General features: G+C 45.8%; 1 protein-coding gene across 7 annotated transcripts in view; it reads right to left on the bottom strand.

The window, feature by feature from the left end:
• Positions 1 to 307: 307 nt before the first annotated feature.
• The window catches only part of LOC126355963 (uncharacterized), a 628,239-nt gene continuing 602,412 nt past the window's right edge, over positions 308 to 26,134 (bottom strand). For all 7 annotated transcript variants that reach the window (XM_050006598.1, XM_050006573.1, XM_050006590.1 and 4 more), the window contains 2 exons: positions 14,794 to 15,246; positions 308 to 4,238 (listed from right to left, as the gene is read on the bottom strand). In XM_050006598.1, the coding sequence (XP_049862555.1) occupies positions 3,873 to 4,238; positions 14,794 to 15,171 (744 nt within the window). In that variant the 5' untranslated portion in view covers positions 15,172 to 15,246 and the 3' untranslated portion in view covers positions 308 to 3,872. The remainder of the gene's footprint in view (positions 4,239 to 14,793; positions 15,247 to 26,134) is intronic.

Below are 26,134 nucleotides of genomic sequence, written 5' to 3'. Positions count from 1 at the left end.
AAATGACTGAAGATATCAGCACAGTATTGTGGTTGACAGTTTTATACTGAAAAAGTTTCAGCAGTCACTCAGCACTCACAATGTTGCCTCATATTAAGCACCCCATTACTTTTTATTCTGTTCTCTTCTTTTCTAGCTTTGGTGAGAATGTAATTATTCTTTACGAATAACTTGATGTTGCGTTCTGGGAAACTATCATACTTGGTCCCAACATGGTGGTTAGATTGTCTTTTGTTCTATGCTGAGAGTGCAGTCCTTAAGGAATTCATATCATCTAAAATTTTAAATGAAAGAATGCAGCACTAAGTAAGTTTTCAAAACATGATTTTATTGCATCATTCCTGTAAAATACAGCAACTGTTATTTCTTACTATCTTTTATAAAAAATGACCATTTCATTACTGAAAATCCAATTTCTAATTATCTGAGGAATCTAGACCTTAATACTAAAGTCTTTACTTTGATAATCTGATTCCTTACATTTAAAAACATGTAACTACATGTTGCAGGTGGTCATTACATTATACTAAATAAAATATGTTAACTATCTTTACAAGTCACATTGGCTTTATGTTTAAGTTGGAACCACAGTATTAAAAGACATTCTGCAAATATTTCTGCTTATCTTTCACTTCATTTAGCACATAAGTTACACACAGTTATTTCACTGACACTATCTCTTACATTAAAACTTAAAAGTCTTTGTTCACTTACATTTCACTTGCACTGATTATTTAGTACACAGATGTGCAGTCAAATCATACAGCTAGTCACCTGCTGCTAATCGTAGCACTTAGGACTCATGACAAACAAAGAGAACTTCTAGAAATACAATGCAAAACATTAATACCTTCAGTTTTGTTAATCACTCTCATGCAAATAACAGTCTTGAATGCTGAAATCATATCAGTGGTTAACTGTTGCTCTCTTGCACATTGCTAATTCATCATCAGCACTGAATTTATAGGAACATTATTAAACAAATAATAAAATTAGGAGGTACCCAACACACCAAATCACTACAAAGCATTCATTGACATTGCACTAATTAAAAGTTAAATATGATACATAACTATTTTTTTTTGCAGCCCTCATCATTATGTAAGCAAAATGTGCAAGACACATTTCAAGTAAATTAGCCTCAATTCCCATTGACTAGCTACATAATTTTAACCAACAAAATCTATATTATCTTAACAATGGAAAAGGAATTTTATATATATCACAGCGGCTATTATTTTACAAAGAGTCCTCTTTGTGGTTTTCTCTTGTATAATACTAAAGAAAAACACATAAAGTAGATGTAATTACTATTGCACAGCCTGAAGCAAAGGTCTGGATGTTTATCTGCTAACTGCAGAGCTACGGGTCATGTAAGTTGGCAAGAATTTTTTTTTCTCTCACTAGAAAGGAGCCCAAGCTCCTGTTTTCTCAGTTTTTATCACATCTCCTAGCCCTTGATGTTCAAAATTATGTAACCTGTATGTAAATCTTATAAAGATATCTTAAATTGTGTTAACAGCCTGTGCTCTGGGTATGATTCAATGATCAACTGTCATGATATTATTGACAGACAACGAAGAATAATGTCATTCTCTATACTGGTATACATATACACAAAGCCTTGGTGGTTGCAGTTTCTAAATCATAAATTACTGAAATTGGATAGATTTCGCTTCTTAAAAGAATTTACTGTCATCATATACAAAAATAATTTATCAAAAAGAAGGTACTTTGAATTTTGTTCATAACTGCAGAATATTTCAACAAAGAGAAAAAGTCAGTCATCAGCTGCACAACATAATCTTCATTTGTTTCACTTGACCAAATAAAGGTTTTCTTGTGCAGCTGATGACTAACTTTTTATCTTTATTGGGGGTATTTTGGAGTCAAGGTCGCATAGGATGCAGCTAACAGTAGTTCCCAGATCACATGCAACCACTGTCAGCCCAACCTTCTTCATGAACTAGGCAGCTGCCAACGAGGCCAAAAGTGGGAAGAGGGGAACGTGCTTAGCTTTAGGTTGAAATCTTAAACATTTTAACAAATTGAGTTTTCTCCATATTAGCATTTGTGCGTCTTGCCCAGCATAATATAAAAGCATTACTCTTATGACACTGCTCGACATTGATGCAATGTCACATCACTCTAACAGAAACCATTATTCCCAAGTGCATCTGCAGAAACTTCTATGGTGAAGGAAAGGGGGGGAGGTGTTGTGGGTGTAGGACATGGAGACTCTGAAGTTGCCTGTCATTTATGACATAAATAAGTTGGTCAGTTTCAAGAAATGTCATGCAAGAAGTACTAAATCTTATATAGGTGGGACAAATAATTCATACCTCAGAGAATTTAAGTTTAAGGCATTTCTACAATGAATAAAAACTCTGTACTCTAGATTCCAGGCAGTGAGATGCAAGTGCCCCCTTCTGTATCCCTTGTGAACAGCTATGAGAAATTAGATAATGACCTACATGTAAGGTGAGGTGGCATATGGACATTTCCTCCTATTACCTCCCTTCTTAATTCTGACAGGTTATTAACTTTTTATTGTCCTCCTGCTCCTCTTTTTGTATAAGTAGATCTAAAAAATTGTTACTATAGGAACTTTGGGGAAGGGAGGGCAGCTACACTCCCAGAAAGGGATTTTCATCAATCGAACGTGTACCTTGCCCAAACAAACACACAGGTGTATCAGCCCAGTACAGGTCGAATTAAGAAAGAAAGAACATGTAATGGATATTTACTGGTAGCAAATATATTTTGTGCATCAGAAAACTAACATGAGCTGCCTTCCACCCCTCTCCCCTTTCCCTTCTCCATCCCTCTCCAGCTCAGACCCTGTGTGTTCATTCTTGGTCTTTTAATGCATTATAATTGTTGTGTTATACAGTTAAACAGCATTTAGATATGTTTATTTAGGAGAACGGGGTAAGACTGGGTATTTTTTGTAAGAGGTGGGGATGGGCTGTCAAGACCCCAAATACCTTAGTCATCAATGATGCCAAAATGAAATTATTTGGTATTTGATGGGGGGGAGGGGGGGGGGGGGAATGCTGTGACTGGAGGAACAGGGAGAATTCCTTATATTTGATTCCAGCACCATCAGTGTGGAATCACCAACTTTGAGCAGGTAGTTCAGAAGTATACACTACTATAAGATGTATAAAACATAGTCCCAAAACAAGATTTGTTTGAACTCAGGCAGACCATGCAATGCCACAATTTTCAGAACTTTTGTTCACAAACCTTTGACTGTTACGCATGAATCGTCCTCCACCTGCAGAGAAACAGGAGCTGCTATGAAAGACTCTCTTTTCAGCGCCAAATCGTGAGTCATCAGGTGAGGTAATTCATTACCTGTACTCTGTCGTCCATGAAGAGGCATATGACATTAAACGAATCTGGTTCGATACAGTGCTCAACAAAATAATGGAAAATTATTTCTAGTCTCTAGTTCCCAAATTTTTACAAGAAGCAAGTGATGGATATCCAGAGGAAAACCTGTCAAAATTTGGTAATTCAGTTTTTTCCTCGCACCTTCAGGAATGTGTGCATTACTAGTACAAATTGAGTTCATTGTAGGTCTAATATCGCTGGCCCTGGGTTCAGTTGGAATGGGTGTTACTGTTAAATGTGATATTTATGAACTACCAATGGAATTTTTGTTTGTTAAAATTGGTTTTGAAGGGGATGCAATAAAATGAAACAAATATTCTAAAAAATGAGTTTCATTTTTAAAACTACGCGCCTCCTGGACGGCATCTGGGGAAGTCTGGGATGGAGGCACGAGTACTCTGACATCCAGGCCCGTGCTTCGAGACCGTGCGCGGGAAGGACTCCAGCGGGGGCGAGGGGCGGCCGCTCGCCGCTCACCGCTTGTTGCGGCCCTTCATGGTGAACCGCCGCCAGAAGCTCGTCTTCTTCGCCGCCTCAGGCTCGGGCTCCGGCTCGTAGCCCTCGCCGACGTCATCGTCGTCGTCATCCGCGTAGCCGCAGTCCGCCAGCCGGCCGCCAGGTGACTCGCGCGTCGGCGAGCCGTGGCCGGAGTCCTCGTCGTCGTTGACGACGCGGCCACCAGGGGCGCTGCCGGCGCGCAGCATGTCCAGGAAGTTGGGCTCTGCGGCGGCCTTCTTCCCGGGCCGCTTCTGCGGGGCGCCGAAGCTCAAGCTCTGGATGTTGATCTCGGCCTTCAGCTGTTCGGGCGAGATGTCCTCCACGCGGAACTCGTTCGGGTCCTACGGATGGCGAAAGGAAGGCTCATTTATTTTTCGACCGTAGAGCACCTGGCTGCAGCATTTTGTTAACAGTGACCCGAGTAGCGTATTAAAATATTTATTATTTATTATAAACAAAATATAATTATTATTTCTTTATAAAAATATTTATAAAAATACTTATAAATAGCCAGTAAGATATTGATGAGATTGCAAAAATGTGTAGATATTGGCAATTGCGCTGCAATTTCAGAAATGTAAGATAATACCTTTTACAAACAGAAAGTACTCTATAGTATCCGATTACAAAACAAATAATGAAGTGATATGGAATGGAACATTGGCATACAGTACAATAAGTGATAGGGAACGCGAAGGGATAAGTTCTGGGAAGTTTTTACCATTTGTAAAGGAAATCATATACTAGAGCATAATGCGACCAATTATAGGGTAATAGTACCCGTGTTCAGATTGCCTATCAAGTAGGCGTGACAACATGCATCGAATCAAGTTCAAGAGAGCCGCTTCTAGGGTCGGTGTGGGCCATACGAAAGTGTAATATAAATACTGAGGGAATTTTAATGGGAACATTCGGAAGAAAGGCGACGTAGTTCTTACGAAACCATGTTGGGTAAATTTGGAGAACCCCACTACTATTTGAAGAAGACTGTGCTACCATTATGCCGCCATAAAGGTAAATTTCACCTGGGGACCACGAAAGTAAGATGAGGGATATTAGTGTGTGTACAAAGGAATGCAGAAGACAATTTTTCACTCGCATGACACGGAACAGCATGATAATACGGTATTAATATGATGAACGCTCCGCTACGCATTGTTCTGTGGTTTGGGGAGTATGTATAGGGTGTTTGAAAAATGCTTTTACCAACTTTGGGAACACGTTCCTTACACCAAAACAAGAAAAAAATTCATATAAATGTATGCCAGAAAATACTTCCTTTCCTAGTTATTAATGAAAGTTGACATTCAGCGGCTTTCCATGCACAACGCAACGACTTCACTTGTCTTGTGCTCTGGATGACAGCCTGTTACCAGGAAGACTTGTTTACATCTCTCAGTCGTCTGTCTCTAACGTGTCCATTGTGTACATGTACTACAGGTAGTGAGTTCACTGAAAGTGCTCCGTTCAAAATTCATTTTGCGAACAGGCTGACATGATTTTTATGCACTGAAACGCCAGAGAGACTGGTATAGGCATACATATTCAAGTACAGTTATATGTAAACAGGGAGACGGCACTGCGGTCGACAATGCCTATATAAGACAACAAGTGCCTGGCGCAGTTGTTAGATCGGTTACCGCTGTTACAGTGGCAGGTTATCAAAATTTAAGTGAGTTTGAACGTGGTGTTGTAGTCAGCGTACGAGTGATGGGACACAGCATCTCCGAGATAGCGACGAAGTGGGGGATTTTGCCGTACGACCAATTCACGAGTGTGCCGTGAATATCAGGAATGCGGTAAAACATCAAATCTCCGACATCGCCGCGGTCGTAAAAGTCTGCAAGAACGGGACCAGCGATGACAGAAAGAATCGTGCAATGTGACAGAAGACAATTTTTCCGCAAATTGCTGCAGATTTCAGTTCTGGGTCATCAACAAGTGTCAGCGAGCCAATTATTCAACGAAACATCATCGACAAGGGCTCTCGACGCCGAAGGCCCACTCGTTTACCCTTGATGACTGGACGACACAAAGTCTTACGCCGCGCCTGGGCCCGTCAACATCTACATTGCGCTGTTGATGACTGGAAAGATGTTGCCTGGTCGGATAAGTCTCGTTTCAGATTTTATCAAGCGGATGGACATGTACACGTATGGAGACAACCTCATGAATCCATGGACCCTGCATGTCAGCAGGGAACTGCTCAAGCTGGTGGAGGCTCTGTAATGGCGTGGGGTGTGTCCATTTGGATTGCTACGTCTAGATACGGCTCTGACAGGTGATACATACGTAAGCAACCTGTCTGATCACATGCATCCATTCATGTCAATTGTGCATTCTGACGAACTTGGACAATTCCAGCAGGACAATGCGACACCAAACTCCTCAGACACGGCCAGCCGCGGTGGTCTCGCGGTTCTAGGCTCGTAGTCAGGAACCGTGCGACTGCTACGGTCGCGGGTTCGAATCCTGCCTCGGGCATGGATGTGTGTGATGTCCTTAGGTTAGTTAGGTTTAAGTAGTTCTAAGTTCTAGGGGACCGATGACCACAGCAGTTGAGTCCCATAGTGGTCAGAGCCATTTGAACCATTTTTTTTCCCTCAGACATGAACGTTATTGCGGACATCTGGGTTGCCTTGCAACGTGTTGTTCAGAAGAGATCTCCACTGTCCCGCACTCTTACGGATTTATGGACAGCCCTGCAGGATTCATGGTGTCAGTTCCCTCCAGCACTACTCAGAAGAGTCCATGTCACGTCGTGTTGCGGCACTTCTGGGTGTTTCCGGGGACCCTACACGATATTAGGCAGGTGTACCAGTTTCTTTTGCTCTTCAGTGCATATGGCCACGCGAATGGCAATGGACACAAAATTGCGCAGTAGTATCAGACGGCGTTTCCAGACCGAAGACAGATGAGCCGTCCAACTTTTGCTGCTGTGTATCATCACATTGCTGATACGGGATCCCTAGAACCACAGACTATACCCGAGGAAGAGCGCGCCCGGATAGCTGAGTGGTCTAATGCACGGTTTTCTGGAGTGAGGAGGAGTGCCTGGTCTCCAGCACGAATCCGCCCAGCGAACTAGTGTGAGGTTCGGTGAACCGGCCAGTCTGTGGATGGTTTTTAGGCGGTTTTCGATCTGCCTCGGCGAATGCCTGCTGGTTCCCCTTATTCCGCCTCAGCTACACTATGTCGGCGATTGCTGTGCAAACTTCTCCATGTACGCGTACACCACCATCACTCTACCACGCAAACATAGGGGTTACACTCGTCTGGTGTGAGACGTTCCCGGGGGGGGGGGGGGGGGGGAGGAGGGGGGGGGGGAAGGGTACACCGGGGGCCGAACCGCACAATGACCATGAAAGAGCTGCAGAGGGGTGAAGTGGACTGCGGTAGTCGTCGTGGGGTTGTGGACCACTGCGGCTGCGGCGGGGACGGAGCCTCTCCATTGTTTCTAGGTCCCCGGTTAACATACAATACAATACAATACCTGAGGAAGACCACACGTTGCTCGTACGCCTGACCAGGAAGAGCACGTTCTGCGAACTATCGAAGAAGGGCGAGGTTACCAGCGCAAGACAAGTGATCGTGGCATGTGGTAGCCTATAATCTAAATTTCAGATTACTTATCTGGGTGCGTTGTACCCCTTAAAAGTGAACGTGGGCACAAACAAAAAATTACTTATTGAACTATTTTGGCCCCTCTCGACAAACGCCAAGTGTCATCAAGATCGTTTATTGACACTTGGAAATGTTCTGTTGGAGGGCGATTGTTAACGTCGCTTGTCGCAACTATTTGCTGTGTTTCGCATCGATTCGTGTATTACAGAGGCACTATAGCGTGGTTGTTTAGGTGGGGGTGTTTTGAACTATGCTTGCGTAAGGTAACGATGGAGGCTGGGCCTAAACTAACACGTGTACGATGCCGCAAACCTCGGCAAACAATTGCACTATTGCACTTGCCGAATGCTTTGTGTACTTCGCTGTGTTTTGCTTTGTGTTGTGAGTCGCTCGTTGTTTTGTTATTGTGCAAAGAGCGAAGCTAATCCAGATCCATGACAGGGTTCTAGTACGACGCTCACAAAACCTGACGGGCTCAGCGATCCCTATGACAACTGCCCTAGTCCTGCTTTCATAGGGGCGCAGATCACGGACGCAGGCTGTCACTGCCAGCCCGCGAGAGGGAGGCGCTGCTTCTTCCCCTGTCTCGTTTGTTTAAGATCGCGGTCGACTGTCACCTAACAGTGTCCACGATCTACGAGTTCATACTCCTTTGGTTATCAGTTATCACTGCACGTGTTACCTATGATTTTTTAAATTAAAGTAATGTTGCCAGCTACACGAAGAAGCTGAATGGAGCAAAAATTGGAAACAAACTATTCAACGAAAAGAAGGAAGATGTCTTTCAAATTAAAATATTTGGCGAACGTTTTTCTAAGCCATTTGCTCAGTAGTAGTAGTAGTAGTAGCAGCAGCAGCAGTAGTTGTAGTGGTAACATGAACAGTGATGGTGAAGTGTTAACCTCGTCTAATGAAGTCGTTGGTGGCGGCGAGATGTGTTGCCGACAATGAAGATAGAGCTATAGGAGTGAAAGCATCATTGTTGTTGATGCTGGTGCTGATGCTGAAAAGCCATTATACAAGGCATCGTGTGGGAGAAGCCTAGAGCTTCCAGTGTTTGGAAGCGAAGAAGTGAAGGACAGAGACGTCGACAAGAAAAGTAGCGAAGATTATAGTGAAAGTGTTTCTTTTTATTTTTTTTTGGGGGGGGGGGGGGCGAAAACTGTGTAGCTTAGTACGCCGCCGCCGTCTGTAAATTTTCAATCTTGAATGTAATCGTTTGCTGTGTCTATGCTGGATTCACCAATAGATGCCACCTGCGCACACGCCACTATAAAAGAAGGCAGGGAGTACAGTGTTGAAACTTCCTGGCAGATTAAAACTGTGTGTCCGACCGAGACTCGTACTCGGGACCATTTCCTTTCACGGGCAAGTGCTCTACCATCTTGTTTCTTTTTTTTTTAATCTCATTTTGTTCGTGTTTGTTCGTTGCTTCTGCTCGTGGCGGACGTCGCAAGACGCCCGTTTCAGTTCGTCGTTGATCAATTAATCAGTTTTTTTATTACAGAGGGCAGCTAACCCTCTGACCGAACACGCTGAGTTAACCGTGCCGGCGATTAAATATTAAGCACTGAACAAGGTTTTTTTTTTTTAATTTGTAACGTTATGTTTGGTCGTTGCGGACGTCACATGACATCCGTTCAAGTTCGTTGTTGATCCTTTAACTCAGTTTTTTTTATTACAGAGGCCAACCAGCTCTCTGACCGTACACGCTGAGCTACCGTGCCGGCATACCATCTGAGCTACCGAAGCACGACTCACGCTCGGTCCTCACGGCTTTACTTCTGCCAGTATCTCGTCTCCTACCTTCCAAGCTTCTGTAAAGTTTGGAAGGTAGGAGATGAGATACTGGTAGAAGTAAAGCTGTGAGTACCGGGCGTGAGTCGTGCTTCGGTAGCTCAGATGGTAGAGCACTTGCCCGCGAAAGGCAAAGGTCCCGAGTTCGAGTCTCGGTCGGGCACACAGTTTTAATCTGCCAGGAAGTTTCATATCAGCGCACACATCGCTGCAGAGTGAAAATTTCATTCTGGAGTACAGTGTTGTCAGTAGAGAAACAGTAACAGTAGAGTTGATCGTTCAGCAGATCTCCATCAGGAACACTTCAGGCCCTTCTAAAACTGCCCAAGTCTACTGTTGGTGATGTGACTGTGAGATGGAAACGCGCAGGAACTATCACAGCTAAACCGAGACGAGCCAAACATCATGTACTGACGGACAGCTGTCGGGCATTGGGGAAGATGGTTGTAAAAAGTCACGTGGAGTCAGCGGAAGGAATCATTCGTGAGCTCCAAAGTACTACCAGCAGTCCAGCTAGCGCGGTGGCTGTGCTTAGGGAGTTAAAAAGAATACGGTGCAATGGCCGAACAGCTCCTCAAAAGCCACACATTTCTGTAGGCGATTCTAAGCGACGATTTAGGTGGCGGAAAGAGTGGCGCCATTGAGTAGTGTATGACTCGGAATGAGTTATTTGGAGTAATGAATCACGCTATACCCTGTACCAATCCCACGGAAGGCTTTTGGTTTTGCGAATGCTTGGAGAATGTTACTTGCCGTCATGTGTAGTATCAACAGTGAAGTACAGATGAGGTGGTGTTACGCTAGGGGGGTGTTTTTCCATGGTTAGGGTTTAATTCTCTTACTGCGCTTAAGCAAACGGTAAATGCAGAAGGATATGAACACGTTTTAAATCGAAACCTCCTGCAGATTAAAACTGTGTGCCGGACCGAGACTCGAACTCGGGACCTTTACCTTTCGCGGGCAAGTGCTCTACCATCTTAGTTACCCAAGCACGACTCAGACCCCGTCCTCATAAGCTTTACTTCTACCAGTACCTCGCCTCCTACCTTCCAAACTTTACAGAAGCTCTCCTGCGAACCTTTCAGAACTAGCACTACTGAAAGAAAGGATATTGCGGACACGTGGCTTAGCCACAGCCTGGGGGATGTTTCCAGAACGAGATTTTCTCTCTGCAGCGGAGTGTGCTCTGACATGAAATTTCCTGGCAGCTGTGAGGACGTTCCTGGCAGCTGTGAGAACGCGGCGTGAGTCGTGCTTGGGTAACTCAGATGGTAGACGAAAGGCAAAGGTCCCGAGTTCGAGTCTCGGTCCAGCACACAGTTTTAATCTGCCAGGAAGTTTCATATCGGCGCACACTCCGCTGCAGAGTGAAAATCTCATTCTGCAAACATTTTAAATCACTGTGTTCCACGTACAGCAATGGAACAGTTAGGAGGCGATGACTGATTAAGACAATGACGTTCCTGAAATGGACTGATCTGCCCACACTTCCGAGAATCCAGCGTCCAACATTACCACCTTCGCTTGTTTTGGCTGTTGAGGCACTCAGACACGTCATGGAAAGTGTCCCAGCAGAGTTCAAGCCCCCATAAACGTGCACTATAGGTGTCCACTTACTTTTGAACGGACAGTGTGCGCGTTGCTTCACCTGGATATAGTGTACCTGAGGTAATTTGCGAACTGTCTTCTTCGCTTAGTTGAGGCGATTATCATAACTATACACGGTGTTATCCGATATTATCTGTATGTCTTGTGGGATGACTAATTGTTTGTCCAGAGTATGGAAGAGTTGCCTATGTTGTACCGTCTCTTAATTCGTACTATACCATTAAATTCGTACCTCTTGCACCATCCGACTAAGAGCTTCTTAAGAGTCATATTGTCAGCAATGAGTTCTGTGTGTTTAGGAACTAATCGTGTGAAGACAACGTTGATTTTGTTGTCGTTTTCTCCTCTATTTTTGTGTACGTAGCGAAGAGAATTACTGTTATAAGGTAAGTGGCAAAGTAATGTTTTATTTATGAGTTATTGAACATTTGAAGACATGATGTTCCGTTTATGGATGCGGATTTAAGAAATCTGTTCGGCTCTGCAGAAAGAAACCCAATACCACATAATGTAGAAGGGGCTATGGCGGGCAAAAAGTAGGCGGAAGATGCCCATCCAAGAAATGTCAGCACCAAACGTAAAACGAAGCAAAGGAGAAGAAATGTGTGAAAACGTAGCGTTTTGGAGACGGCGCGTGTGTGAATTCCTAAGGGACCAAACTACCTAAACTAACTTATGCTAAGGACAACTCACACACAGATGCCCGAGGCAGGACTCGAACCTCCGGCGGGAGGAACAAATGATCACATGCATGAAATGCAGAATGTAGATGGGCGGAAAGTGTGCAGTAATGGGGCGACAAGTGAGGAAGTTATACTGTAATGGTTGCAAATAATTATGTAAGAACTGAAACATCGAACGTTTCCTTAAACTTAGAGTAGCACATACTTTCGAGCTCAAGAGCAGTTTATAAAGATGGCACAGTTTATGAACCCACTGGTACATTTACGAAACCAGGTTCCTAAAATGTACCACTTGTAGACGTCTAGAAAATTAATTGTATGGTGTTTATTTTACGCAAAACTTCCATTGTTTGAATCAGATACCATAAACAACATCTTACAGATGAGAATGGCTTTGTTTAAACAATTTTATAACTTACGCTGAGGTGACAAAGTCGTGGGATACCTTCTAATATTATGTCGGACCTCTTTCTTGCCCGACGTAGTGCAGCAGTTCGATGTGGCATGGACTCCACAAGTCGATGTGAGAAATATTGAGCCGTGCTACCTCTACAGCTGTCCATAATTGCGAAAGTCTTGGCTGTGCAGGAGTCTATGCACCAACTGATCTCTCGATTGTGTCCCATAAATGTTCGATGGGATTCACGTCGGGTGACAAGGCTGGACAAATCATCCGCTCGAAATGTCCAGAATGTTCTTCAAACCAGCTCCGAACAGTTGTGGCACGGTGACATGGCACACTGTCGTCCATGAAAATTCCACCGCGTTTTGGCTGCAGATACCCTCCAAGTAGCCGAAATAACCATTTACAGTCAGCGATCGGTTCAGTTGGACCAGAAGAACCAGTCAATTCCATGGAATCACAGACCACACCAATACGGAGCCACCATCAGCCTGGACAGTGTCTTGTTGACAACTTGGGCCCATGGCTTTGTGGTGTCAGCGCCACACTCGAACCCTACCATCAGCTCTTATCAACTGAAATCGGTCGTCATGTGGCCAGAAGAAGGTTTCCCAGTCGTCAGTGGTCCCACTGATATGGTCAGGAACCCAGGAGAAGCGCTGCAGGCGATGTGCTGTTACCAAACCAATGTGGATTATCCTTCCTGACCTTAAAGTGCACCCAAAAACGAAGTGCAGCGCCGTGCCTGGCTCTGGGACACACTGCCTACGCCATTTCTGAGTTACAAATCAGTGACGGCGTGCAGTACATGGCCTACCTGTGGGAATGTCATCAACGATTGCAACGTTCACCGCAGTACCACGAACATTTTGCCAACACTTTATCGGTTGCGTTATTGTACAGATATCAGAGGACGCTTCACTTACAGTGAATACTTTCACTAGAAGTATCCCTTTTGTTTCTCTTTCCTCATTAGAGTCTTCCATTTTCTCTTAGTTTCTTACATGATACACTTATTTCAATTTTTGTTTACATTTCACAACTCATACTGATTTTTTTTCGAATTGTTACTAAAAGCTCTCCGTACATAACTTGTCACACATTTCAGTTGTAGTTATTTCTGTTCTTAAAGGATTTCGACTATGCTCGACTATTGACAATTACATGTATTTGTTCATGTATTGTTCTGACGATGTTGTGTTCGTAAATAAATTTTTAAAAAAGGCATTCGCATCGGCCGTCTGCTATAGCCAATTAACGCAAAATTTTGGCTCACTGTCCTAACGGATACGTTCGTCGTACGCCACACATTGAATTTTCCGGTCATTTCACGCAGTGTCGCTTGTATTTTAGCACTGACAACTCTACGCAACGCCGCTGCTCTGGGTCGTCACTGCGTTGTCGGTGGTGAGAGGTACTGACTGAAATTTGGTGTTATGAGGACACTATGGATCTGGGTATAGTGAATTGCGTAACGATTTCCGGAATGGGATGTCACATGCGTCTAGCTTCAACCACCATTCAGCGTTGAAAGTCTGTTAATTACCATCGCGCGGGCATAATCACGTTAGAAACCTTTTCACCTGAAGCACCTGAATAGAAATGACAGCTCCGCCAATGCATTGCCCTTTTACACATTCTGTACGCGATACTCCTGCCATCTGTATGTGTGCATATCTCTGTCCCATAGCCGCGCGGAGTGGACACGCGGTTTGAGGCTCCGTGTCACGGATTGCGGGGCCCCTCCCGCCGGAGATTCGACTCCTCCCTCAGGCATGAGTGCGTGTGTTGTTCTTGGCACAAGTTGTAAATGGACTGCTTCTGAGTTGGCAGCGCTGGGTAGCGCTTTGCATTGGATCTCTGACTGCGCTTTCTTTGTAAGAGACTCTGTGGCTGGTTGGACTCGTTGTTGGAAGTTGATCGCCAGTAGTGTTGGGCAGTTGGAAGTTAGTCGCCAGCACTGATGGAAGTACTGTTGGGCAGTTGGAGGTGAACAGCCAGCAGTGATGGATGTTAAATGTGAGAAGTTAGCATTGATGGACGGTAGAGGCACATGTTCGACTTGGAGATTGAATATTATTCATGAGTATATACCTTTGTACTAGACGCCAATGAAATTTATGTTTGTGTCTGAAATGGATGTCACATTATTAAGGTAAAAAATACATTATTTGGTTTGCAACAAAATCTTTCCTTTGCTAACCACATTCCTATGAGTAGTTAGTGGCTTTAGTAGTTAGATATTTTATTTAGCTGGCAGTATTGACGCTCGCAGTACTGCAGTAGTTGGCGTAATGAAGATTTTTGTGAGGTAAGTGCTTAATGAAATGTATAGGTTATTGTTAAGATTTCTTTTTAGTCAGGGCCATTCTTCTGAATTAATTATTTGTAGTCATGTTATCTTTTTTTGAGCAGACAGATTGCGTTGCGGTAGAATATTGTGGGTGAGTGTTGACGTGATAAGAATAAGTAAAGAGAAAGTAGGTTCACTTGCATTCAATTTCACTCAGCAGTTTAAGTAAAATATTTAATACATAAGTTTCAAAGTTAGTTTCATTTAGTTTAAGCAGTGTGTAAGTCTACAAACCGATGACCTCAGTAGTTCGGTCCCTTAGGAATTGAAAAACATTTGAACATTTTTTCGCTGTCCCCTGACTTTTGTCACCTCAGTGTACTGTTTAGGGAGTAAAAACTAAAATCTCAAAAGTGGTACAACTTAGGCGAATATCCGCTACTTGTCACTGTGTAGGGAGGGGAACGACTGAAGAGGAGGGAGCGCACCTCTACGAAAGCCTGCTGCAGGTCGCGCATGATCTTCTTGCGGATGGTCTTCTTCATGGAGAGGTGGCGCTCCAGGTGCTTGACGTCGCGCTCGGTGAGGGTGCGCGCGTTGTCGCGCCGGCTGTTGCGCTGCTTCTTCTTCTTGCCGCTGCCGCCGCCGCCGCCGCCCCCGCCGCCGCCGCCCTTCTGCGGGGAGTCGTCCTCGCTGGTGGAGCCCACGGACACGGCGCTGTCGTTGCTGGCGTCGACGCGCATCTCCTGCAGCTTCTGCGCGACTGCGGCCGCCGGGTCGGGCTGCTGCGGCTGCGGCTCCCAGCCGTGGAAGCCGAAGATGTCGCGCAGGTGCGGGATGGAGCGCTCCGTCTGCTGGCGGGACATGCTGGCCTGCTGCTGCTGCTGCTGCCCGGGGGCGGAGGCCGCGAGCTTCTGGCTGCCGGGGGCGGCGGGCGGGCTCTGCAACACCACACACCCACACATGTACTTTCTGCATACACTTCTGACAATTATGACTAGCCTACACACTCAGAACTTTTGAAGGTAGCAGGGATAAAATAATAGGAGTAAACATCGATTGCGATTGGCTTAGAAGGCTCAAACTAGCTTCGAACTACTAAATTTACGGATACTGGAATACACGATAGAGATTAGGAGGTGTAAGGGCAGTAGCAAGCGGTCGCTGACGTCATAGTGACTACCGATACTACAATACAGTATGAATGGACTGAATCAAACTGGCATTCAAAAATGGTTCAAATAGCTCTGAGCACTATGGGACTCAACTGCTGTGGTCATCAGTCCCCTAGAACTTAGAACTACTTAAACCTAACTAACCTAAGGACATCACACACAGCCATGCCCGAGGCAGGATTCGAACCTGCGACCGTAGCAGTCGCGCGGTTCCGGACTGCGCGCCTAGAACCGCTAGACCACCGCGGCCGGCGAAACTGGCATTCAGCGCAAGTGCCGGAACCTGTTCTAACCGTATGAATGAGTTGTGTCTGTTCTTTTGGACATGTCCGAAAGAACAGACTACACGCAGAATCCGCAACTGTTATACATTACACGAGGGTTGTCCAGAAAGTAAGTTCCGATCGGTCGCTAAATGGAAACCACAGTGAAAATCGAAAACATTTTATTTGCAAGAGTTAGATACACTTTCCAGATACTTCTCCACATAGTCGCCGCTCCGACTTAGACATTTGTCGGAGCGTTATACGAAATTTCCAACACCATCGTCATAGAAGGCAGCCGCCTGTGCTTTCCGATAATTCTCTACGCTGGTCTATAGCGCGTAGCCTGTGCCCAAGCGTTGCCTTCGTATCCAGCGTTTCATTTGAACAGAGATGACACTCAGGACGAGCCAATTAGGGCTGTGTTGTGGGTGATCGAACATTTCCCATCGAAAAGGCTGCAGGAGGGTCTTCGCTGCCCCTGCAGAGAGCGGCTGAGAATTGCCATGAAGAAGGAAGTGCGCGGCAGTTGTGTTAGGTGGGCTGCATTCATTAAGGCGAAGCCTCTCAGGGGGCCCTCCTACTTGGCGGGAGACATTGTTGTTCTAGCCATCTTTACCCGCTCACAGTGCGCTCACAACTGAAAAGAGCGTCTTGATAGATCGACGGTCATACTAGAGACACTACCCAACACATCTGTGCAAAGCTTCGTCGGGTTTTCACTGTGGTGTCCATTTCGCGACCGATAGGAGCTTTCTGGACAACCCTCGAATGAAAATTGAAGGCGGAGAGCGGATAGGTGCCGCTCGATGGGGGTGTGTATCGGCCGTCAGGCGAGCCCAGATAGGCCCGGCAGTGGCGGTAACGCTGTGTCCCGGGTGGCGCAGTGGTTACCGCACCTGGTTAGTAAGCCGGAGAACCCGGTTTCCAATCACGGTCCAGTACACATTTTCACTCGTCGCCGGCGATTCCGCTGAAGGTCCCAATGCAGCTGAAAGCAGTGATCCCTCCACTTTCCGTTCCTTTCTTCCACTCTGCACCTTCAGTTTACATATAACGCATTGTAACTGTGTTTATAAGCGCAAACAAGTTTGGTAACGACGTCCGAATGTTTGTTGGTCACTGGCGATTTTAAGAGTAAATTTTTAAGTGAAAAATAATGGTCTGCTGAGCGATCGCCAGTTGTACTAACCGCAGCATACAAGAAACTAGCTTAGGAGTTCAGTTCAATATATTCCCTAAAAACAATGAGATGAAGCGAAAATGGATAAATTCTTGTAAACGTGCCGATTCGGTTTCAATTGAAAACGCTCGATAGGCTCAATACATTTTGCTGATTCGGATTATGAAAGGGATTTGAAAAGTGGACTGCTGAATATTCTTTCGAAACGCAAGTTGAAAACTGGTGTTCTTTCAACTCTGAATCTACTATCCTCCAGTGCTGATTTGGAGCGTAGTAATTAGCCCAATAATGGGAGATCTTGGAAATAACTGCGTGGTTCTGTACAAAACAGAATATATTATATTACTTCCACGAATGCAAATGTAATAACGTGAAAGTTAACTTATTTGAAACACATTTACCTGCAATCGCAGGTATTGAAATGACAGCGTCTTTAAGTTTGTATTTTCTATGCGTTTTGTTCACAAATACTGTCTTGTTTGTCTGACAGATTGACATTCACAAAGACACTGTATTCATCAAAGAGTAAAGGCAAAGCCGGCCAGTGTGGCCGAGCGGTTCTAGGCGCTTCAGTCTGGAACCGCGCGACCGCTACGGTCGCAGGTTCGAATCCTACCTCGGGCATGAATGTGTGTGATGTCCTTAGGTTAGTTAGGTTTAAGTAGTTCTAAGTTCTATGGGACTGATGACCTCAGATGTTAAGTCACATAGTGGTCAGAGCCATTTGAACCATCACTGAGCAACTTTTTGTTCTGCACATCTGTTTGCTCATTAAGATAACTATCTGGTCTACTTCTTAAATAACTGAAAGTTTCGATTTCTTCTAAGATATGAATTTGTTTCCCTTTCTTAGCATAATGTAAAATTTGGAGCTTTTCGTTAATGTTTTTGGATGTATGTTTGTCGTTTAGGATGGTTCAAATGGCTCTGAGCACTATGGGACTCAACTGCTGTGGTCATTAGTCCCCTATAACTTAGAACTACTTAAACCTAACTAACCTAAGGACATCACACACATCCATGCCCGAGGCAGGATTCGAACCTGCGACCGTAGCAGTCGCACGGTTCCGGACTGCGCGCCTAGAACCGCGAGACCACCGCGGCCGGCGGTGTCGTTTAGGAAATGCAGTCCAAAGGCACTTGTATTGTTATCGATAGATTTTTGTGCTCTTTAAAACGTATCCGAAAGTTTCTACCAATTTTCCTGATGTATACTTTGTTGCAATCGTCAAATTCGATTTTGTAAACCCCTGTCTTATAAAACGGGGACGGAAAACGGTTCATGTGATATCCATGTACAGATAAAGAAATAATTACAATTTCAGAAGACTTGGCTGGAAAGAGCTTCACAAACTACGCAAGTCAGTAACGTGTAGGTCCCCCTCTGGCCCAAATGCAAGCTGTTATTCGGCGTAGCGTTAACTGACAGAGTTGTTGGATGTTCTCCTGAGGGACACCATGCCAACTTCTGTCCAATTGCCGCGTTAGATCCTCAAAATTCCGAAATGGTTCCAAGGCCATGCCCATTATTCTCCAAACGTTCTCAGTAAAGGAGAGGTCCGCCGATCCTGCTGGCAAACGAAGGGTTTAGCAACCACGAAGACAAGAACAGGCTCTCGCCGAGGATGGCTTTCCATGAAGGGGCAACAAAACGGGGCGTAGAGTATCGTCAACGTACCGCTGTGCTGCATGTGAGCCGCGGATGACAACCAAAGGGGTCCTGTTATGAAAAGAAATGACGCTCCCGACCATCACTCCCGGTTGTTGGGCCGTACGGCAAGCTACAGTCAAGTTGGTATCCCACCGCTCCGGGGCGTATCTAGACGCGTATTCGGCCGGGAATCTCATAGACTGCAGTAAATTTGTCCCCAGTGACGGGTCCCGCTTCGAAATGAGCCACGATGACCAGCGAATGCATTCAGTGTAGAAATCAGAATGCTTACTGCAGTCACACGCATCCTACAGTAGAGTGTGGCTCAGGTGTGTTGGACCCACAACAGATAGGTGACCCGCGGAGTGGCGGTTAGAGGCGCCATGTCACTAATCGTGAGGCTGCTTCCGCCGGGGTTCCGAATCCTCCCTCAGGCATAGATGTGAGTGTTGTCCTTAGCGTTAAGTTAGTTTAAGTAGTGTGTAAGTCTAGGGACCGATGACCTCAGCAGTTTGGTCCCTCAGGAAACATTTTGAACAACATATAGGTCTAACAGGATCTAATGAACGTACACAGGTAAGAGCAGCAAGAACCGTCATATGTTTATTTGACTCGCGGAAAAGCGTCATGGAAATGATGAGAAAGCTAAACTGATAGATGCCTACTTACAAAGTTTTAAAAGCCAGTGTTACATGAAGGATATACTGCAGATCCCAATATACCACTGTAGAAAGAGAGGAGACAAGGTTAGACTAATTATATCGCCCACATAAGCATTTAAACGCTCATTCTTGCTGCCCTCCACACGTGAATGGAATGGAAAATAACCGTAATATGTGACAGCATGGCTAGCTCTTCTGCCATGCACTTCACAGTCGTTTACATGGTGTGGGTACGGGTGAAATGTAGAGGCAGTTCCAGAAGAGCAACAGCCTCATCGAAGAGTATTTGTTTATTAAAAAAATCCTTGTTTCATTCAGTTACAAATGAGCTACACATTAGAGCAGAAAGTATATATTGTTATCCAGTACATCGTTCCAACTGTGCTGGGACTGAACACTTCACAGGGAGGTAAGAAGAGCGTGCATTAAAGAAGTTCACCAGAGGACAGGAAATATGGCTGATGTAGCCTAAAGTGGTCGATCGAAAATGTCAACACTAGAAGTTCAAATGGCTCAAAGGCTCAAATGGCTCTGAGCACTATGTGACTTAACATCTGAGGTCATCAGTCCCATAGAACTTAGAACTGCTTAAACCTAACTAACCTAAGAACATCACACATCCATGCCCGAGGCAGGATTCGAACCTGCGACCGTAGCGGTGGCGCGGTTCCAGACTATAGCGCCTAGAATCGCTCGGCCACCCTGGCCGGCACTAAGAGTTCAACACGGAAGCTGCATGTTCTTTGAACCACTCGAAGTCTCTGCAACTGCTGTACAGCCGATCTCGTCTCTCCGTAGGCAGTGCCCGCACCGTGTTATGAAAGACGCATGCGTACAGAAACCGTGCCGTTTAAGAGCTGCAACTAGTAGACACTATTAAATGTGTCGCTTTCTTTCAGTGGTTTGCGTATTGAGTAACGCCGGGTAGGAAAAAACTGGATTGGTTCGGACTGACGAGGCTTGATCCGATGTTTGTCGATGTGTGAATGCACTGAACTCACACATCTGGATTATGGAAAAGCCACATAATCTCTACGAGTCTCACCTCCAAGCACAAAAAGTGTATTCATGGCCACTTTCGATAACTTTTAGAACTTAGTCTTTTTCCCAGTTGAATATGATCATTCTGCGGGTGGATCCATATAAGTCTCGAATGGTTGCCCTCTTAATGAATAGACTTTTCAATTTCAAAAAATACAGACGATGATATTAAAACCTTATAATGCTGGATGGCAGGTAATAATTCCACGCCTCATACCAACAAAACAATCTTCGACATATCCAGTCAGGTGATCGAAGCATCATCTTGGAATTTTATACTTGCATTTGCTTGTCGCCAAGATTTAGGGAAACCGAATGATTCCTTTGGAGGAATCAACATTGTTTCCGCAAGGACCGATCTATGAAACCCAATTTTCCCTGTTCGTTCTTGAGATCCAGAGGATAGTAGACTGCGGACATCTGACGATGTGTTTCTTGCATTCCAGGAAGCCTTGAAGCTTTCGCTACAGTCCAACAACTGCGCCCAGTAAACAAAAAACTTGTATGTGGAACATACGCAGAAATGTACGTTTTGATTGAAGCTGTCTTACAGATAGTTCTATCCAGATCAATGGTAGGCAACCAGGGCCCTACTGCTCAATAGTGGGCGTTCCAGCTTTCATGGTGGGCAGGAGCCGGTTGGGGGTGAAATATATTTTTATTTTCGTAAAATTTTGACAAAGTATTTTGTACGTTATTATTATTATTATTATATACTCTAACTTACTGCAACTCTGCTTTTATAAATCTTATAACATAAACTTACTTTTTTACTTTATAAGTTCCCATTATTGTAGAACTGGTGGGCGTTAAAAATTTGACTACTAACAGAGAAACAAAAGTGGACGGTAGGTAAAGGAAGTTTTCTACCTCTAATGTAGACTGTAAACTACACATAATGTTCTACTTCTGTTGGTTCTCACCATTCTTTATATTATTACCTTTTAAGCTGGCTAAAGTGACTCAAATTCTTGCCCATCTACGTTGATTCCTGTTTTTCCCAGCGTCCCTAAATCTCTGACCACCAACGCTGAGCTTGCATCTCAACAGAGAGTTATCGAATGGTTCCAGTATTTTAATGTCAGGGCTACACTAGTATCTCGTATACACTGAAGAGCCAAAGAAACTGGTACACCAGCCTAATACCTTGTAGGGACGCAGCGAGCACGCAGGAGTATCGCAAGACGACATGGCATGGGATCGACTAATGTCTGAAGTAGTGCTGGAGGGAACTGACACCATGAATCCTGCAGGGCTGTCCACAAATCCGTAAGAGTACGAGGGGTGGAGATCTCTTCTTAACAGCACCTTGCAAGGCATCCCAGATATGCTCAATAATCTTCATGTCTGGGGAGTTGCGTGGCCAGTGGAAGTGTTTAAACGAACTGACACCACGAATCCTGCAGGGCTGTCCATAAATCCGTAATAGTACGAGGGGTGGAGATCTCTTCTGAACAGCACCTTGCAAGGCATCCCAGATATGCTCAATAATCTTCATGTCTGGGGAGTTGCGTGGCCAGTGGAAGTGTTTAAACTCAGAAGAGCGTTCCTGGAGCCACTCTGTAGCAATTCTGGGCGTGTAGGGTGTCGCATTGTCCGTCGGAATGCACAACGGACATGAATGGCTGCAGCTGATCAGACAGGATGCTTAAATATATGTCACCTGTCAGAGTCGTACCTAGACGTAGCAGGGGTCCCATAGCACTCCAACTGCACGCGCCACACACCATTACAGAGCCTCCACAAGCTTGAACAGTCCCCTGCTGACATGCACGGTCCACGGATTCATGAGGTTGTCTCCATAACCGTACACGTCCATCCGCTCGATACAATTTGAAACGAGACTGGTCCGACCAATCAACGTGTTTCCAGTCATCAACAGTCCAATGTCGGAGTTGACGAGCCCAGGCGAAGCGTAAAGTTCTGTGTTGTTCAGTCATCAAGGATACACGCGTGGGCTTTCGGCTCCGAAAACCCATATCGATGATGTTTCCTTGAATGGTTCGCACGCTGACACTTGTTGATGGCCAAGCACTGAAATCTGCAGAAATTTGCGGAAGGCTTGCATTTCTGCCCCGTTGAACGATTCTCTTCAAATCCCGTTCTTGTAGGGTCTTTTTCCGGCCGCGGCGATGACGGAATTGATGATTTACCTCATTCCTGATATTCACGGTATACTCGTAAAATGGTCGTACGGAAAAATTCCCACATCATCGCTACCTCGGAGATGCTGTGTCCCACCGCTGGTACGCCGACTATAATATCACGTTCAAACTCACTTAAATCTTGATAAGCTGCCATTGTAGGAGCAGTAACCGATCTAACAACTCCGCCAGACATTTGTTGTCTTATATAGGTGTTGCCGAACGCAGCGCCGTATTCTGCCTGTTTGCATATCTCTGTATTTGAATACGTATGCCTATACCAGTTTCTTTCGCGCTTCAGTGTAGCTTGGCCGTGAGCAATTCTTCACGGTAGTATGTCCATTTACAAGCGTTATTAATGCCTTTAGCCCCTACTATGTTTATTTCTGAACATACGCACATAATAATTCGGCTACTACGGATAAAGCATTGAAACTGACCTTGCTTTGTTTACGATTTACAGAACAAATTCAAATGGCTCTGAGCACTATTGGACTTAACACCTGAGGTCATCAGTCCCCTAGAACTTAGAACTACTTAAACCTAACTAACCTAACGACATCACAGACATCCATGCCCGAGGCATGACTGCAGTACAATTTTATTGCCGCCAACTTATATTTCGCGGAAAGAACACAAAGATAAGAGAGATTAGGGCTCGTACAGAGGCAAATAGGCAGTCATTTTTCGCACGTTCTGTTTGGGAGTGGAACGGGGAGACAAGATGGTAGTTGTGGTACGAGGTACCCTCCGCCACGCACCGTATGGTGGATTGCGGAGTATGTATGTAGATGTAAATATAGAGGCAGGATTCGAACCTGCGACCGTAGCAGCAGGGCGGTTCCGGACTGAAGCGCCTAGAACCGCTCGGCCACAGCGACCGGCATTTACGGATGGTTGGCTCAGCTACGAAAGATATTCCTCTGGAGTTACCTGCAAACAAGCCGACGTAAATCTTTCGTCACCGAATCTCTGCAGTCTTGTCAACGATACAGGTTCAGAAACGTCCAGCAACGAAGACCGTACGCACAGAACAAAGGCCGCCCACGGCAGGCAGCGAACTCGGCGGAGGAAAAATCGGCTCCCAGTAATTCCCGGCACGGCCTTCGCCCAGCCCGCTCCCAGTGGGCTGAAGTCCGCGTGGGCGAGGATGACGCAAACCTGTTTTCTTCAGCCGCAGAAAACAGCGAGCTCGCCCCCAACCGACCAGTTATCGAACCACATTTGAATTCAAGCGGCACTTCATGGTCGGCGCCGCTCCTAGCCACTTTCTTTAAAGATGGCTCTGTTTTACATTTTAGGCCTACAACTTTGTTTCCGCTGTTTTGTAGTAGATGACAGTAGCGGCAAAGAGTGATGCACTTGGTTAACCTTAGGTATCATATAATAAGCTGAGGCATTTTTAAATACAACGCCATCAAAATACACTCCTGGAAATGGAAAAAAGAACACATTGACACCGGTGTGTCAGACCCACCATACTTGCTCCGGACACTGCGAGAGGACTGTACAAGCAATGATCACACGCACGGCACAGCGGACACACCAGGAACCGCGGTGTTGGCCGTCGAATGGCGCTAGCTGCGCTGCATTTGTGCACCGCCGCCGTCAGTGTCAGCCAGTTTGCCGTGGCATACGGATCTCCATCGCAGTCTTTAACACTGGTAGCATGCCGCGACAGCGTGGACGTGAACCGTATGTACAGTTGACGGACTTTGAGCGAGGGCGTATAGTGGGCATGCGGGAGGCCGGGTGGACGTACCGCCGAATTGCTCAACACGTGGGGCGTGAGGTCTCCACATTACATCGATGTTGTCGCCAGTGGTCGGCGGAAGGTGCACGTGCCCATCGACCTGGGACCGGACCGCAGCGACGCACGGATGCACGCCAAGACCGTAGGATCCTACGCAGTGCCGTAGGGGACCGCACCGCCACTTCCCAGCAAATTAGGGACACTGTTGCTCCTGGGGTATCGGCGAGGACCATTCGCAACCGTCTCCATGAAGCTGGGCTACGGTCCCGCACACCTTTAGGCTGTCTTCCGCTCACGCCCCAACATCGTGCAGCCCGCCTCCAGTGGTGTCGCGACAGGCGTGAATGGAGGGACGAATGGAGACGTGTCGTCTTCAGCGATGAGAGTCGCTTCTGCCTTGGTGCCAATGATGGTCGTATGCGTGTTTGGCGCCGTGCAGGTGAGCGCCACAATCAGGACTGCATACGACCGAGGCACACAGGGCCAACACCCGGCATCATGGTGTGGGGAGCGATCTCCTACACTGGCCGTACACCTCTGGTAATCGTCGAGGGGACACTGAATAGTGCACAGTACATCCAAACCGTCATCGAACCCATCATTCTACCATTCCTAGCCCGGCAAGGGAACTTGCTGTTCCAACAGGACAATGCACGTCCGCATGTATCCCATGCCACCCAACGTGCTCTAGAATGTGTAAGTCAACTACCCTGGCTAGCAAGATCTCCGGATCAGTCCCCCATTGAGCATGTTTGGGACTGGATGAAGCGTCGTCTCACGCGGTCTGCACATCCAGCACGAACGCTGGTCCAACTGAGGCGCCAGGTGGAAATGGCATGGCAAGCCGTTCCACGGGACTACATCTAGCATCTCTACGATCGTCTCCATGGGAGAATAGCAGCCTGCATTGCTGCGAAAGGTGGATATACACTGTACTAGTGTCGACATTGTGCATGCTCTGTTGCCTGTGTCTATGTGCCTGTGGTTCTCTCAGTGTGATCATGTGATGTATCTGACCCCAGGAATGTGTCAATAAAGTTTCCCCTTCCTGGGACAATGAATTCACGGTGTTCTTATTTCAATTTCCAGGAGTGTATTAGTCCAATGTGATTGATTCATGATTCATTGATGCTCGGTCGACTACGTCAACGTACGAGCCCAGCTCTCGTCATTTGCGGAAAACTTTAATTTTATGGTTCAGAATGAAGAAATCTTCGCCTGGGGCTCATAAAATGCTGGGTAAGGCCGACGGTGAGGCACCTGTTAGTGAAAGGACGTGCAGAGAAAGGTTTCAGCGCTTCAAGAACAATGATTTTGACATCGAAAACTGGTATGGCGATGGCAGAGACAAGGTTTACGATGCACGGAAACAATCACAGGAGACAGTTATCGAAAGCAGTGTATGCGTTTGAGCCGAGTACAAAAGACAAACGGCCACAACACAGTGATAGACTGGAAAAGACGATTTTGCAGCGTGGCAGCGCTCGATCCCACGTCGCAAAACGCGTCAAAACGTACTTGGAAACGTTCAAATGGGACGTTCTGCACCACACTCCGTATTCTACAGACATTGCTCCCTCTGACTATAATCTTTTACGCTCAATGGAACACGGCCTGGCTGTCCAGCACTTGCAGTCATACGAACAAGTGCAAAATTTCCAGAATGAGATTTTCACTCTGCAGCGGAGTGTGCGCTGATACGAAACTTCCTGGCAGATTAAAACTGTGTGCCGGACCGAAACTCGAAAGGCAAAGCTCCCGAGTTCGAGTCTCGGCCCGGCACACAATTTTAATCTGCCAGGAAGTTTCAAGTGCAAAATTTGATCGATTCATGGATCTCTTCAATAGACGCCCAGTTTCTCCACCGCGGGATTTGTTAGTTTTTCACTATAGAGCCTCGAACTTAGAGAAAAAACGGCGTAGGCAAACTTGTAGACTTAATAACTTCGGTGAAGTT

Source organism: Schistocerca gregaria, chromosome 1 (assembly GCF_023897955.1).
Source record: "Schistocerca gregaria isolate iqSchGreg1 chromosome 1, iqSchGreg1.2, whole genome shotgun sequence".
Classification (NCBI taxonomy): Eukaryota; Metazoa; Arthropoda; class Insecta; order Orthoptera; family Acrididae; genus Schistocerca; species Schistocerca gregaria.
The sequence above is the reverse complement of the archived record's forward strand: the minus strand, read 5'-3'. Positions and strand labels throughout refer to the sequence as shown.